General features: G+C 43.7%; 1 protein-coding gene across 2 annotated transcripts in view; it reads left to right on the forward strand.

The window, feature by feature from the left end:
* Nucleotides 1-17465, forward strand: part of AP2B1 (adaptor related protein complex 2 subunit beta 1) — a 122252-nt gene that overhangs the window by 76254 nt on the left and 28533 nt on the right. For both annotated transcript variants that reach the window (XM_036766614.1, XM_036766615.1), the window contains 2 exons: nucleotides 692-837; nucleotides 3615-3744. In XM_036766614.1, coding sequence (XP_036622509.1) covers nucleotides 692-837; nucleotides 3615-3744 — 276 coding nt within the window. The remainder of the gene's footprint in view (nucleotides 1-691; nucleotides 838-3614; nucleotides 3745-17465) is intronic.

Below are 17465 nucleotides of genomic sequence, written 5' to 3' on the forward strand. Positions count from 1 at the left end.
CAAAGTTGTTCTAATGTAATTTAGCTCAGAGTAGGCCACCAAGTTTGCCTTGGCTAAATGAGCCTTACCCAGGGCCTTGCCCAAGTCTAAATAGAATTATAAAGTCTCCCAGAAAATATAATTATGTCTTAGAAAGTTAGGACAAAGCACATAACACATAATCAATCTTAGACTTCATTGTAATTTTGGGCAGATTTGATACAGAGTTTTGAATGTAATAAAGCTCAAATATCTGATTGAAGATGGTGATGGTTAAATCCTAAGAACCTGTGTTGGCAACCAAAAATGGGCTCCTTAGCACCCCATTTTTGGTTGCCAACACAGAACCCCAACACGGCATTTTAGCATTTACTTTCAATTACTACTAAATTTTGAACCGTTAATACCTGTCAGGAGCACCCTGAAATTACTCATCTTCCCCATTTGTTCTCCCTACTAGAGGCACAGAAAGGCAGTGACCAGGTTGGTCAGGGGAGAGGGGCAGGTTTGATCATCAGTTCCTGAATAATTATGGCTGAACTATGGTGGCTAATCAGAACAGCTGGCACTGTAGAGAAACTTGTTTTCTGCTCCTACGACAAACTTCTTGAGGGGACATTTTAGCTTTATATTCTTTCTGTGAAATCTGAATGATTTCGCATTATCTCTCTAGGCATTGCCTGGTCCAAATGGCTTTTATGCTGCCTTTCAGGTTTGGCTCCCTGCAGTGAAAGCAAAAGGCCTGGAGATTTCAGGAACATTCACTCACCGGCAGGGCCACATCTACATGGACATGAACTTCACCAACAAAGCGTTGCAGCACATGACAGATTTTGCTATTCAATTTAACAAGAACAGGTAAGAAGCCTGAACAACTCAGTTTGGCCTTGTGGTGGGTGTTCGCTTCATGTTCAAGCAGAGGATGGGCCATTAAATCATGGGAAATCTCTACCCTTGGTAAGCTCTGACCTTGCAATGAGGACCAGGTCGTCTTCAGCTTAGCAGCTCTCTGTCCAGGAGTTGTATGTGATGGCTTCACCATCATTTGGAATCATGAAATGGAAGCCTAAATACCTACTACCAGGAGATAGCACTTTCTGACTAGAAATCCTAGAGAATGTGGACTTTTTATTTCTAACTGTTTTGTTAATGCTTTTTTTTTAACATCCCTGTCATTTTCAGTGTATGCTCCTTTCCCTACCTTGTCATCGAACCCTCCCATGTAGCAGATTGACACGATTAGGCAAAACAAAGCAACATCTTGGCCATGTCTAAAAATATATGCGTCATTTCCTCTAAAAGGCAAAACACATGCTTCCCCTTTGGTTCTGTGAAGTTGAGATTAGATACTGCATCGATAACCTTCCTTGGAGTGCAGTTTTGGTTGAAATACTGTCACCTGAATGTGAGAGCAGAGTGGTTTTCTGCCTCTCTTTGTACGCTCAGTGCTTTTGTTGTTGTCCAGTGGTTCCAGTTATATCTGACTCTCTGACCCCATTTGGGTCACAACAAAAAGCCGCACTTAATAAATGTTTGTTGACTGACCTGAAATAGTCTCCAAAGAGTTAGCTTTCATTGGTGACAGGAATAGCATTTTGTATAGATAGCACTTGACAGTGCCTCCCCATACCCCATATCTTGTTACTGAGGACACAAGATAGTGAACTATACATTGCAGGCTGACATTGACTTTTGGCATTACCTTTTTATTTGCCCTAGCTTCTTGCTAGGAAAGAAGTTAAGGCCCAAGTCTTAAGAGTTCTGAAGCATCAGTGGTCCCTGTTAAGTTTTCATGGCTTAACGAACTGGCTGCAAAATCTCATTAAAAATATCTTTTTTTTTTAATCACCTTCATTTCTAAACATAGCCCTTCCCCACCCCCACAAAGAATAGAAAAGGGGGCGGGGAGGGAATGTTCTAGATTTCACTTGTGGGATCTTTTTCTTTCTTTTTTTTTTTTTTGTAATTTTGAAAGATTCAACTCTACTTACAAAATAGGAGTAATTGACTCTTGAATCATCAGGTCTATTTGTGTTAGCCAAGAAGCTACATTTCTGAAATTTGTATCATCAATCATTTTAATTCACTCTAAACCATTTGCAAATGTTTTCACCTTCTGGAATATTTTTTGAATTGGCACATCAGAAACTATCAGTGTGTCTGGCCGGCTTGTACTTTATTCTGCCCTGGACAGTGAGCTGTCCAGGAAATTTCTCCTGAAGGTACAGTCTGTTTCAGAGTAGTAGCGTGTTGCAGGTGGGGGACACATTCTGATGAAAGAGGCACAGCTTTGTTGGCTCAGGGCAAGTTTCCTCTGATTTCTGTTGGTTCTGAGGTTAGAATCACAGGACAAATCGAGAGCCTTTTGGCCTAGTGAGTCATCAGGGAGAGTTTCCCATCCCTAACTTAAAAATACCTATGTCAGTATTCTTGACAAGGGAAAAAGACCAGCCCTGTTGAGGGATAGATTTGCTGTGGAAATTACTTACTTCCACCTTAGTGAAGTATTTGCTTACTTGCCTTCATTTCTAAAACTAATTGAAACATGGAAATGGATAGGTCTCTAGTTGGCAGTGTGCACAAAGCACTGGACCTAGATTAGGATCACCTGAGTTCAAATCCAGTGTCACATACTAGCTGTGTGATCCTGGGCAAATCGCTTACCTAAATCTTGGTGCCTCAGTTTCCTCATCTGTAAAATGGGGTTGATAACACCTTCCTTGCAGAGCTGTGAGGACACTTTGCAGATTTTAATGCTGTATATGTACTGTGATGGTGATGTTTTCACTGGGTGAAACAGAAGACATACATCAAATTGCCATTTTATTCTCTATGCCAACTTTCTTGATCTGCTTTTGCAAAATGCTTTTTTTTGTGGCTGTTCTTTAGACTAAGGGTTTGGGTCTTTGGTTTTGTTTCCTTTTTGTAAACATTGTTTTTCTTTGTCAGTTTCTTCCCTCCTTTTACACTGTTCTATCTTCACCCAAGAAAACTAGCTGGGTGGCATGTGCTGCCTGTTACAGGCTTGACTGACCAAATTTAGCCTCAGTTTCCTTTTAGTGACATAGAATACACAAGCTGATCAGCTCCGTTTTGCTCAGGTTGGCTGTTTCCCCTTGAGTCATTGGATAATCTGTGAACGAAAAAGAGAGTGAGTAGGAATGAAACCAAGATGTGCAAGTGCATAACTCTGTCCTGGATAGGACTGCGGTGAGGTCACTGTGAATGAACAGAATCATCCCTCTCCTGCTTTGTTTTGACGGAAACGATAATTCTTCTCCCTCTCCCAAAGATGACTTAGTCGTAGGATAATGGATTGAGAGCAGTATGGGACTTTGGGTGGAAAGCAGCTCACCTGTGAAGCAGCAGCAGTATAAGGGGCTTAGAGAAGCAGTCTTCATCAGGGGAAGCTGTGTTTGGTGTGAACATCTGGCTCTGGATGGAGGAGCAGAAGCCTGGGGTCTTATTTTTCCCATGTTGACACAGTTAATCAGAATTTAGTTCTCTTGGCCCCTGTTATTGTTCCGATTATCCAAGCTGAGGCTTATTGAATAAAACAGCATGCAGAGCCTCAAAGATGCTTCTGGGTCAGTCCTTGCTGCTTTTACATCTCCTCGGTTTCTTTTCTCTCTTAGCTTTGGCGTCATCCCTAGCACTCCTTTGGCCATTCATACTCCGCTGATGCCAAACCAGAGCATCGATGTGTCCCTTCCCCTCAATACCTTGGGTCCAGTTATGAAGATGGAACCTCTCAATAACCTACAGGTAAGAAAGCCTTTGTCCCCAAACAGTAGATGGTGACTGATACCATGTTGGTCTCATGAAGGTCCTCCCTACAGCTGATGTTAGACTAGATCCTGATACAGGGTTAGAAACAGTCCCGTGTGGAGTTGTGGGCCTCTTTGTTCAGGTACTTGGCATCAGGGACCATAGCTCTTGTTTGTGTACTGTTTTCTCATTCTGACGCTAGTGGAAGGAAATTAAAGCATAGAGCAAGGGAATTACTAACTGTCCTCGGTATTGGAAGAGGGGAGCTCTTCCAGCTGATTCTCCTTTTACATCATTCCTCTTCATGCTATCTGTATTCCAGGTGAGCTGGGCACCTTGCCATTGCCCGGTCTGGTTCTCTGTCTCTTTCCAGGTTGTGTACTTTCTCCTCATCTTTGCCTGTTGAAATCTTTATTTTCCTTAAAGATTTGATACATGATTTGCCCTCTCCAGGAAGCCTTCCTGACCAGCCCACTGTTCCTCTGTGCTGACAGTGTTCTCTTCCTCCTCCACCTTACCTCAGTCATGCTGTGCCTTGTGTCGTCCATGTGATGGGATGTGGATCCTCTTGGTTCACTGTAAATGCTTTGAGCAGAGACCATTTTTGTTTTCCTCAGAACAATGAGCATCACGTATTAAGCACTTAATAACTGAATGTTTGAATTGAATTGAAACAAGTCGAGTCTGATAAGCACATTCAGAGCTGGTAGTGATAAGAGTTTGCTGCACTGACTCTCTGTATTAGCCTGTTGCACACAGTGCCCTGAGCAGGCCTGTGGTTCTTTAACAGGGAGCCCTAAAAGGCAGCTGACTGCTCTGAGTGCCCACTCTCCACCTTAAAAACTGTTCAGTCTGAAACTTCTCATTCCCTCTCAAATCTGAAATACAATTTTTCAAATCTGTGTACATTCACAGAGTTTTTAATCAAGGAATTTGCCTGCAAGTTTTTAGGTGTTTGTTAGCTGGAGTTTTGCTAGACCGGGCAGAGGAAAATTTGTATGCTCCTCTGTTAGTGATTTCTCTATCCAGCAAGTACTTTAGGCCAAGTTAAGAACAGATTATATGAGATTTTAATGATTTTACAAAAGGATCTGGGTGGTGGTGGTGTTGGGAGATTTTTTTTTTTTTTTGAGGATAAATTCTAGGGAAAGGCTACTATGCAGATGATCAAGACACCTTCCAGGAAATGTTTTATCAAATGGAAGGAAAGTCTTCTCTGGGGATTACAAAGCTCTTGGTTTTCATGCCTGCTTCTTCCAGTGCAGGTTTCATTATGCAGCTGTTGAGATGTGGCTAGGAGTCTTGGCCTGGGTGTAGTGAAGCCTGGGAGACCTTGCTGCCTGAGGGAGGGGGTGCCCCCACCCTGCCTCCTGTCTAAGGAACATTTGTTCTATTTTTAGTCTGATGTAGGACTTTTGGAGGAAATTAAAGGCCTGAAAAGGCTAGTCCCCAGTTGTCTAAGCCTGCATTTTACTCAAGTTCATCACTGAGGATCTCCTCTTCCTGTACCCGACCCAACTTTAGATGTCTTCCCTCCCTTCCTCTCGTATTGCCTCTTTTCTCTTCATCTCCTCTCACTGACTCTCCACTTTTTAAACTTTGTCTAATCCAGGTCGAACATGTCTTAATTAAAACCTTAATTCTCTACCCACCTCCTATAGAGAAAAGTTGTAAACAACTTGAGTTTAGTTTTCTAGTGATTCCTAGATAGATCTTAAGTCAAGAAGCATTTATTGGGCACTTAATGTATGCCAGGGACTGTGCTCTCAGCACTGGGAATACAGAGAAAGGCAAACAACCAAATACCCCCAGTTTCTGCTGTCGGAGTGTGCACTTTAATGGGGGACACAACATGTAGACAACTGTGTACGAACAAGCTGTACACAGGATAAATTGGAGGTATGGAACTGAGAGAAGGTGCCAGTGTTAAGAGAATCAGGAGAAACTTCTTGTAGAGGAGAGGGTAGAATTTTAGCTGGGACTCAAAGGAAAGCAGGAGGGAGAGGATTCTCTAGGCATGGGAGACAGCCAAGTGGAAATGCCCAGAGTCAGGAGATAACGTTTTTGATCAAGGGACAACAAGGAGGTCAGTGTCCTCAATTTACAGAATACTTGGTGTGTGTAGGGGAGGGCAGATGGGGTGAGAAGGGAGGGAGGTTATAAACGGTTTTGAATGTCAGAGGATTTTCTATTTGATCCTGAAAGTGACACGGAGAGCTGGCGTGTATGGAGTAGATAGGGTGATGTGGTTAGACTTGCGCTTAGGAAGAACACTGGCAGCTGAGTGGAGGATAAACGGAAGGGGGACGATACTGGAGGCAGAGAGATCAATCCGCAGGCTATTGCAGCGCTCCAAGCTCCAAGGAGTGATGGGGGAGAGTTAGAGGAGAGAAGGGGGCAACACTTGGGGATGGGAAGTGAGAGAGGAGGAGGGATCCAGGGTGATTCTTGGGTTGTGAGCATGAGGGGCCAAGAGGATGGCGATCCCCTCCACAGGAATAGGAAAGTGAAGTAGAGGAGTTACATGATGAGGCTGTTGTTGACTGCCGAGAGTTAAGAAGAGAGAAGGAATAAAGAAAGGAGAGGCACGGATTGTAGATGTTCTCAGTGGGTAAACACAGAAATGGAAAGACACAAGCAGTCTTCTCATCTGTGTATGTTGGTCCCTGGGCATCTCTGTGTCCTTCCAGATCTTTCTCCTACTCTCTGTCTCTGTGTGTCTCTATGAACTGCCTCCTCTTTTGTCTGTTTTTCTCCGTCTCTCTGCTTCTCTCACTTTGGTTTGTCTCCCTTGATTTCTGACTGGCTCCATCTCTCTCTCTCTCTGTTTCTGGCTTCCTCCATGTTGCCCATATTCCCCCAACTCTACCTCACCCTCCCTCAGATTACTTTTGATTTGTTCATAGACAAAAAGGCTTTGATGTGGATTAATTGAAATGGATCCATAGTCTGTAAATACCTCTTTCTCCCTTGTATTCCTTTCCTGTCCTGTCTTTCCCTTCAAAGAGCTAGGGGGAGTGGGAAGGCATTCCATCCATACCTGCCCTTGTTCCTGAGAATTTCCTGTGGAGGGACTGGCCTCTTGTTTTTCACAGTATACTGGAGATGACAGACTGTTTGAGAGCAGTAAGTGGTAGCAGTGGACAGGAAGTGACCAAGGAGCTGGCATGGGACCAAGAAGTATTCATAAGGAATTTACAGAAACACGAGGTCTTGCCTCACCAATCTCGGTGCCTCTAGGGCCCAGAATCCTTGCCCTCTCAGCTCTTCCTAACCTGGCCCTGCTACTTACCCTGCTTCAGGCTTCAAGCAGTGACTTGGATAGAGAGAAGTTCCTACCTGTATTGCCCTCTGTGGGAGGAGGTAGTAGCAAATTCTTCATCCTACTGTAGAGAGGAGAGTTCTGTCTTCTCAAGTTGAAATTTGTTTTCCCGCAAAAAAACATGGTTGTACATGGTGGTTTAGATCTTTTAAGTACATTAGTATTGTCTTAAAATATTTTATAGGTTGAACTGGCATTGTTCTAATAGGAAAATATATTCCCAGTTTGCACACAGTTTAAAATTACTTTCTGAACATCATTTTGCATAAACTAGGTGCTGGATTATAATTGTGTTTTCTATAGTGATTTATATGAATGTGGCATATGGATAAAATTGACTGGTTGCCTGTTTTGTACATAGCAGGACTGCGTCACTCAGAGCACAGACTTTGGGTCAGATGGCCTGAGCTCTCGGCCAAGGTTTTACTGCTAACTTGTTATGTTGTGTGACTTTGAACAAGTCCTGGATTCTCTTAGGACTCTGCTTCCTCATCTGTAAACTTGATAAAATCTCAGCTCTGCCTTTTTCAGAATTGTGGAGAGGATGGGATGAGATAATGGATCTGAAAACTAAGGGGCAATGTGACTATTATTACAGTGCATGTTGTGCGAAGTCCAGTGACTTGGGCCTGTGTTCTTGGTTGTAATTTCCACAACCCTGCATGTGCTCTGCATCACAATGATTATCAGAAAGTTTCACATCCTGCAAAATGATTTTATGCCTCCAGTGTTAGTGATCAGAAGCACCCAAACTCTCTTGTTCCAAGGGCTCCTCATTGGCACCTGCCCTTGAAAAATGGGATACGGAGCAAGTCAGCCTGTGTGTGGGGCTTTCTTGAGGTTCTCTAGAAAGTCAGGAGTTTTTATTAACTTGGAGTTGCCAAGTGACATGCATTCAGCTTTCAGAGGCCCTAAAGGAAGGACTCTGCTTAGTTGACAGCATGATATGGCAATGAGAAATTGGGGACCAGCTTCTTGTTGGATCCACCATCTTTCCGGATGAGTGAAGATGCCATCTGAAGACCCCAACAGGAAGTGTTTATGAGGGCTGCCATAGTGGCATCATTGAGAGAAAAAGTCATTTCCGTACCCACCATTGAGGCCTGTTTGCCCCTTCACTAATGACCCTGTTGTCACAGCAGTTGGCTGTCTCTTCTTAGCTGAGGGAGTAGACGTTTTGAGTTAAGATGGTGTGTCATGATAGTAGTTTGGCTCAGGTTGGGGAAGAAAGCACAACTATACTCTGCAGCCAGAATTGACTTCTTCAGGGCCTTCAGCACGGGATCCTAAAGGAATTCTCCAGTCCACATCTGCCTCCAAACTCTGGAGAGCTTAGCCACATATTTTCTCCATTTTGGATTTAGGAGTGGTCAGCAAGCACGCACCACCCGTTATCTCAGACACAGGAAGAGAAGTCAGGGTCAGGTAGAACAGGACAGATTCTCTTCTCCTAAAGTCTAAAGAGGTGAGTTCTAGACAAGGGCCTTTGAAGCTTCCTTGTCTTTAAATGCTGATGCCTTTGTTTTTTCTACTACATTCATTTCTGATGTTATCTCTCTCCCTTTGTCCGCCTCCCCCCCCCCCCCCCCCCCCCATGACCATCTCTAGTAAGAAAGATTCAGAAAGAGCAAGGAAAGACAACAGCTCGTGGAAACCTAGTTCACTTTGCTGTGGATCTGTAAAACAGAAGTTGAGTCTTAGCGTAAAATTATCCCTTGAAAAAGGAGGAAGATATGAAACTAGGGTAACTTTTTATAAATACTGAAAACGCAGGAAGCAAATCCCTGATTCCCCATTTCTGGCTAACTTTGAGACTGTCTCCAGTTTGTGGATTATCTGCACCCACAGCCATTCCTCCCCTCATTAACATATCCCAGTGGAAATGAGCGCTGAAGTTTATTGAACTTTTCTTAGCAGGTCAGCGACCCTGATGAATGAGCATCTATTAAGTTTGTGCTGAATGCTGGGGAGACAAATCTGAAAGCAGACAGTCTCTGCTCTCAAGGAGCTTATGTTTTAGTTGAGGAAACAATGGCCAGCGAAGGACACTTTGGTCTGGAAAAATACTGGATGGGAGTGGAGTTATAGGAGAGCAGACCACATACCCTAGGCAGGAGTAATGACACGGTTGATTTGATGATATCTTTTTCAATATTCCAAAACTGGAGGTGAGGTGAGAGGTCCAGAAAAGAGGGAGTGAAATGAGCTTTCCAGAAATAATCTTCCAGCACATGTGCTCACCAGTCAGGAGAGCGAGGCCTCAGGACAGAGTCCTCCACGACGTGGTCTCTGGGAGGCAGCCAGGGGGCTGCGGAGAACCTTGTGCCACAGGCAGCCCCAGAGGAAGGAGGGAAGGGAAGCATGGCTGATGACACTGGAAGAGAAGAAGATGGAAACAGATGACAAAAATGAGGCAGTTGAGACACATGTGGGTTTCGGTCGGCCAGACTGCCTCCCATGGATAAGGAGAATCCAGACTTGGTGGTAACTTTCTTATAGGATGGTGGTAGAAATTGAGCCAAGTAAACATTTACACAAAGGTAATTTCCAGAAGTTGAGGTGACTTCAGAGCCTAGATCTCTTCCCTTTTAAAACAGAAAAATCATGTTGGGCTACAATAATAAAAAAGTCTACATTCATTAATTCTGAGTCTACGCTAACCTCTTAGGAGACTTTAGCCGCTGCGCTGAAGGTGGCTGAGAAAGGTTTTATGAATGCAATCAAGCAACCAACTAGTAAACGGTTCCCGTGTTCCTTTGTTAGGCTTGGAGGATACAGAGACCAAAAAGAAAGAAAACAAACGTGGTTCTCAAAGAGTGTCTATTCTTTCTAGAGAGACAAAATGCACAGATACGTGTATACAAGAAATAAATACAGTGAGGTGGGGGGGGCGCGGCGAGTCAGCTGGGAGTAATCATGAACGGCTTCAAGTAGAAAAGGAAGTGGGGGATTCTTTGGTGTGGAGGCGACAAGGGAGGTGTAGGACGTGGGGCATTGTCAGTGTCGTGGCATCCTGTTAGTGTGGGTGAAAATCCTCAAGGATGCCAGTTGGGCTAGTTGGCAGGAAGGAGGCTGGGTTGTGAGGGTTTTACAAGTGAGATGTTATTTGATCCAAGAAGCAAGAGGGAGTCCCTAGAGTTTATTGACTAGGAGAGTAACAGAATCAGATCTGTAGGACAGCTGAGAGAGGGAAGACTGTAAATGTTCCAAAACAAAATGTAAGGCTTACCCCCTCCCCTTCCTCGCCCCCAACTTGGGTCCTCATGCGGTTTTAATATCTTTTTATTATATACCCCAAAAGAAAATTGACTATCCAGCTGATGCAAAAACCTTTAAAATGGTCGGTTGTTAACTGAGCTTTCTCTGACTCAGTTGGCCTTGTTTGAATTTGATCAGCATTGGTTGCTAAGAAACATTTCCTCCAAGTACTTTGTCAGCCTTGCCACCTGCAAGTGCTTCTGTCTCCTTATGGGAGATCACTGGCTTGGAAGGACCATGTGAGTTGGTGAGCTGTGCGTGCCAGCTTCTAGGCCGTGTGGTCTTCATACAGATTCCAGTGGGCTCTGGGTATTCTCTGTGTCCAGGAATCTAGGGAAGAGAGCACTAGAGCACCTCCTTGCCATGTCAGCACCTTGCACTGGCAGCTTTGGTGAGAGGCCTGAGGGCAGAGTCTTCTGGATTTCTTAATTGCTTTTTGCTTTTCTTGAAAACCAATATTTAGTAACCACTGAAGAGCTGATCTCCTATAACAGAGAACATTTATGGTCTTAAAAGTGAGTTAGAGGCCATGTAGAAAGAACCATAAAGTGAAACTGAATACTTTGTCATTATAATAACTAAGCTTGGTCCTGGAAGAATTAAGAAAATGGACCTTCTTCCCTTCATGGCAGAAGTGAGGACTGTGGGTATGGGATGGTGCATGTCTTGTCAAAGCTGATGTGTTTGGTTTTGCCAAACTGTTTTTACTTCTTTAAAGTCTCTGTTATAAGAAAAGGCTCTGTATAGGGGAGAGGGAGAGGAAAGGTTCAGAAATGCCTATGATGCAAAAACAAAAGGCATCAATTTAAAGCCTACCGATTAGAGGGAAGAAAGGGCCCTCCTGATGGCTTCTTAAACTCTGAAATGTTCTTTCTGTAACTATCTCTTACAGCCTGAGTTGACGGCATGTTTTAATTGGTTCTGTCTTTTCAAGAAAGAACAGGTTGCCCTGAAATGGTTATAGAGGGCATTGTCCTTCCATCCTTTTGAGACTTGTCTTTAGTCCATGTCAGTGTGGGAAGAACGCCATGCTGGCTTAATAAAGGAGCCTGTGAACAGAGGGCCTTCATTAGAATTTCTGTCCCCTGCAACTCCTACGCTACCATCTTATTAGCCTGTGAGAGCGTCAGAGTTGCAGATGGTCACAGTCTCTGATATTTTGTGTCTTGCGTATGTCCATTCTCACTCAGAAGGCTTACAGCTGGGACTCTTGCGCCAGAAGAATAATTAAATGCTTCCTGGCAGAAGATCTTTTCACTAGCAGATGCCAAACTGCTTTGTTTCACCAGACCTGTTGAGTTTGTCTTTGAGGCCTGATGAGTTCAGCAGCTTGAGGTTACCTGCTTGACCTGCCTGTCATACAGTTAGGAACTCTCTCCTGTAGCTGCCTGTATGGGTTTGCAGAGCTTTCTAAATAGATCTTCCATGCCTGACTGGTAGGGCCTGCTTCTGGGAACCAAACATATACTCCCAGGGTACACAAATAAACCAAACCTGTAATCCCAGGCACCAAGGGATGCACTTGGCACCAATTATTCCTGGCAGATTCACTAACAATTGGTGTGTAATGGAGTCTTGGTTATAAAGAGGAAAAAAGGGTCAGCTAGGTGGCGCAGTGGATAAAGCACTGACCTGGGAGTCAGGAGGACCTGAGTTCAAATCCTGCCTCAGATGTTAGTTGTGTGACCCTGGGCAAGTCATCTAACCCCGATTGCCCCCCACCCAAGGAGAAAGAAAAAAGTTGAAAGTCTTTGTTGCCCTGTGGGGGAGATGGCTGCCTTAACACCGGATGGCCTGTTAGAGTTACCCTGGCATGCTGAGTTTTTTCCTCCAGATACTTGTGTTTCACAGCATGAGCCTTAATCTCTTCAGGAAAGTGTGTGTCATCTGTGCAGCTGAGTAAAACCAGTGCCTGAAAGTGACTATGCATGCAGTACTCTAACCAGAGAAGAGGAGGAGAAGAGATGCATTCCTTTTAGGTTCTTCAGGACCAAGGTGGTTAATGACACTTACTCAGCATTTAGCTTCCTTTCAGTGTTCTTTTCATTTACATCGTGAGCGAGGATTGTGTGTGTTGGGCTTATTCTACTTTGCATGGACTCATACCAGTTTTTCCATGTTTCTCTGAATTCTGCTATTCATCTTTTCTTAGGGCCCATTAATGTTATATTAAATTCAACTATTCTCTAATTGATGGGCATTATTTTATTTCTAATTTTTGCTACCATGAAAAATATACTATGAATATTTTGGTGTATCTGGGGCATTTTTGACAGTCTCTTTATAAAGCCCAAATATGTTCTAGGTTGAAGGTAAAAATGATTGGTTTAGGTTTATATGCACGTGATTATGGTCTCTGAAAAATTACATGCCATAGTCTTTCACATCCTCATAATTTCATAGTGGGATAAGAAGTGAAAATGTGCCTTGTTTCCAAAATTTGTGTATAAATTCCTTTGTGGTAGTTGGACATTACTTTTATGAAGCCAGTGTACACTTTGTGAAAACATCATTGTCGTTAGTATGTCATATGTGTAGATCAACCATGAAAATAAATATTGTGCCATATGCTAAGGAGGTAAAAGAATTCAGGGTAAATCTAATGAAAATCACTCAACAGACAAAAAAAAGGCATGTAGTGCAGTCAGAAGAATTCTGGATTCCCAATTAGGATCTGGTCTCCAATCCAGCTCTTGCTCGCCATCCATCCCTGCTGGCTGTGGTGCTACAACTCTCCTCCTTTGGTGGCTAAACTCCTCCAACAGGTGCCTCCGATGTCTTTGTGCTCACCTTCTTCTTAACTCTGCACTCTGGCTTCTGACCTCATCTTGCAACCAAAATTGCTCTTTATAAAACTACTAATGATCTCTTTTCTCAATCCTCAGCCTTTGACATTGTTAATTACCCTCCTTTCCTTGTTACTCCCTTCTCTCTAAGTTTCTGTGATACTGTTCTCACCTGGCTCTCCTACCTGTTATCTGACTGCTCCTTCTCTGTCTTCTTTGCTGGATCTTCTGGGTCATGCCTGCTAGATCATGCCCTGCATTCCATAGCCCTCTAGCTTGGTACCTCTTTTCTTTTCCCTCTTGTTTCACTTGGTGATCTCATCAGCTCCCATGGATTTAATTGTCATCTCTACACTGATGATTATCAAACGACTTATCCAGCTCTAACCTTTCTGCTGACCTCTAGTCTCTCATCTCCAACCCACAGACATCTTAAATTCAATCTGTCCAAAACTGAAGTCATGATTTCCCTCTACCAAACTTTCCTATTACTATCAAGAAGATCCACCTAGGCTCGCAACCTAGGTGTTATCCTCAACAACTCACTCACTCACTCTTACCCCCCACCCACACCCCATATCCATTCTCTTGCTAGGGTTTTATATTGGATCCTGCAAGGACTGTCAGTTTTACCTTGGTAACATGTGTTGCCTCTTCCCCCTTACTGCTGTGCTGTGGAACTCTTCTTCATTTCAAACCTGATCGGTCACAGTCCAGCCTGCTTGGTGGTCTGCCTGCCACAAGTCGCTCCCCATGCCAGGCTCTCTAAATGATTTTTCTAATGTGTACATCCGACCACATCACTCCACCTACTCTCCCTGTCTCCTTCAGGATTAAATACAAAATCATCTGGCAGTCAGTGCCCTTCATAAACTGTTCCCTTTCTGTCTCTCTGCTCTTCTTACACCTCACTCCCTTCTGCTTACAGTGAAATCCAGTGACACTGGCCTTTTTGCTGTTCCTCAAACAAGATACTCTATCTCCCAATGCTGGGCATTTTCTCTGGTTCTCTCCTATGCCTTAAACTCTTTCCCTTCTCATCCTGCCTCTTGGCTCTCCTGGCCTCCTTCAAGTCCCACCTAAAATCTCACCCTCTCCAAGAAGCCTTTCTCATTCCGCCTTTATTCTAGTCCTTTGTTTCTGTTGATTATTTCTGATTTCTCTTGCACATTCCTTGTTTGCTCTTAGTCGTTTGCAGATTGTCTCTATGGTTAGACCATGAAGTCTTTGAGGGCAGGGCCTTTCTTTTTCTTTCTGTGTAAACCCACTGCTTAGTTTAGTAGGCTCTTAATAAACATTTATTAGCTGACTAACTGATACAACTTTTCTGGGCCTTAGTAACCTTTTCTGTACCATGTTGGGATTGGACTACATGATCTCTGCTCACAGTCTGAACCCATGGTCTTCTATTCTACTTACCATTTCTGTTCTCTTTTGTTTTGCTTTTTTGAGAATCCAAGTTCATGGGAAGACGACTTTAAGAGAATCATTGAAGCTTAATGATTTAAAAAAAATGTATGTAGTGGTGAAACTTTACTTTTGGCCATGTGGAAGTCAAGTTGGAACTCTGCATTTGTATTGATATTGACTATAGTGTAAATGAAAAGACTTTTGTGGGGAGATGAGGACTTTTGTATAAACTCTGTCCCTTGAGGTCATAGGAGGGATGATTCAGAAGAGGTGCTCAGGGACCAGACTTGTCACACTGTTTCTGCCCCTGTCAGTTATCTCATCCCACTTAGTGAGTGAGGAACCTGCCCCTCCCAACTTGGTGGAGATGAACAGCTCCCCCAGGGAGTCTGTGGGTCAGAGGTACCTGTGCCAGTCTTCCCTGCCCACCCTGGGCTTCTGCCCATGTGAAGTGTTGCATTACTTGATTGAAGAGAAGAGGATACTGTTGTCATTGTGCAGACACATGGTTGAGACACATAAATTTTACTTCCAACCTGGAGTTGTTCACAGGTCAGACCTATGTTGGAGTGGAAGTTCATCTGCTCTCATTACTGAGATATTTCTGTTCTACTAGAAGGTCTCTCCAGGAAAGATGAGTGGATGGAATTTCTCTTCCTCCTGGACTTCTTTCTCTTACATTCCTTCCATGTACTAGCCTTCACTGAGTCCTGGCTGCCCCATGTCACTGGTCTTCCTCTCCACCATGGGCTGTACCTTCTCCCACGCCCCTCAACACACTAGTCTTAGAAGGGAAATCAAAATACTCCTCACTCCCCCTGCTACTTCCAGACCCTCCTTAGAGGGGAAATCAAAATACTCCTCACTCCCCCTGCTACTTCCAAACCCTCCTTAGAGGGGAAATCAAAATACTCCTCACTCCCCCGATACTTCCAGACCCTCCTTAGAGGGGAAATCAAAATACTCCTCACTCCCCCTGCCACTTCCAGACCCTCCTTAGAGGGGAAATCAAAATACTCCTCACTCCCCCTGCTACTTCCAGACCCTCCCTTAACCACTCACTCAGTAACATCTACTCTCAAGCTCCTGGCATCAGCTTCACACCCAATCCTGATTATCGTGGCTGTTGTGTGCTGCTCCTCAGGTCATTCTCCTTTCTTTTGCCTCAGCATCTTCCTCCTTCCCCCACTTTTTTACACTAGCCTTCAAACTTCTTAACTTTTTGATTCCTCAATCTCCTTAAATCCCATGACCCATTTATTAAGAACCTACTGTGTGCCAGGCACTGTGCTCCTTCACTCTATTTCCATCACATATGAGGATAATTACACACTGGATTTCACCATTGCCCACAAGTGTTCCACTTCTCTAATTAGACACCCTGCTGTTGTTCTTTCTGACCATGGCCTCCAATTCTTGCTTCTCTCCTTATACCTCACCCCTCCTAAACCTATTGTTCTGCTTCATTGAGCTCTCCATCCCTTTACCCTTCAGGCCTTTCCCAGGCTATTACTGCGGGCCGGCTGCTCTGATTTCACTTCCTTACCTTTGATTCTTTATACTTTCGTTTCAATTGAACTATACCTGGGCTTCCAGTCACATCACTCACTCCCTTTGTCCTCCTCTTGCTGCTCATTCTTAGTCAAACGTCATCTTTGGATTACTTGAACAGAGGTGAAGAAAGTTTCAAAACTGTGCTGATTGAGTACATTATAAATTCGTGTTATCCAACTTCACGTGGGTCATCTGTGCAGCAAGGCAATCTCTTTTATTCTTCCATAATTGATTCCTGATCTAATTCCCCACACGAGATTTTCCAAACTTTTTCTTCCTTCTTCAAGCTTCCTCTACCTCCTGCCTTTCTCCCAGTTGAGTATCTCACTTCTTGCTTGATTGAGAAAACTGAGGTTCTTTCTCACAAAACTCCCACCTATAAGCTCCTTGAGGGCAGAAACTTTTTTCTTTGTTCTCTCTAGAATGAACTGTTCAGTGTAATTGAGGTAATTGTGATTTATAGATCCAATTAAGTCTGATCCTTCTTCCTTGTAACTGTCCTTCATTAAAAAAAAAATTTCTTATTGTGAATTTAACCATCAACAAACACAAACATTACAAGACCCAAAGAACAGGAAAGGATTTCATATGAAACTGAATTTCTGTTATGTCTACTTTTTAAATCTGGGGATGATCCCTTAGCAAAGAGTGTTGTCTAGAACTGGAACTGGCAAAAAGCACATGAGAGGAGAGTGTTGCCCTTGCATTGGTCAGTGGCAGCTTGTTCCTTCAGTGACAGCTACTGTATTAGCAAACAGTGTACTGATCACCACACGTTCACGTCCTTCACTGAAAAATTCTCCCTTACTTTTCATCAGCCTAGGAGGAGGAAACATTGTTCTTCTGAAGCATTGGAGAAATAATTGAAATGATTCTCGTCTTGAGAATCTAGCTCCCCTTTCTCCCATCTTGCCATTTGCCTTGGGACACATCTGCCCTCTGCCCTTACCCACCACCTTTATTCTTCTGGATGTGGACACAGGAATCAAATCGTGCTTCTACCGAGGACATGCTGATCAGCTGCCAGCCCACTATCCTTGTGATTTCCCTTCCCTGGCTCCCACTGCCTTCTGTGCATCATTTCCCTGTTAGAATCTAAGCTCCTTGAGGGCAAGGACTTCTTCCTCTTTCTTTGTATTTTCCTAGTGCTTTGAACCAACACTTTTAAGTACTTAAGTGTTTGTTCATGCCTCCAGTCATGGTCTAAGTCATATAAAAACTTCAGGAAAGCCAGAGGCTGGAACTAGGGAACTAGGTACATTTTGTAGCTGCCTCTCTGGACTTGAAACTGAGGGCTTATGGTCCAGGTAGGGGAACACTTGATTCTCACTGTCTCAGAGCTGTTGTAATACAAAAGCTTCAGATGTGCATGGGCATGATCCCAGTTG

Source organism: Trichosurus vulpecula, chromosome 7 (assembly GCF_011100635.1).
Source record: "Trichosurus vulpecula isolate mTriVul1 chromosome 7, mTriVul1.pri, whole genome shotgun sequence".
Taxonomy (NCBI): Eukaryota; Metazoa; Chordata; class Mammalia; order Diprotodontia; family Phalangeridae; genus Trichosurus; species Trichosurus vulpecula.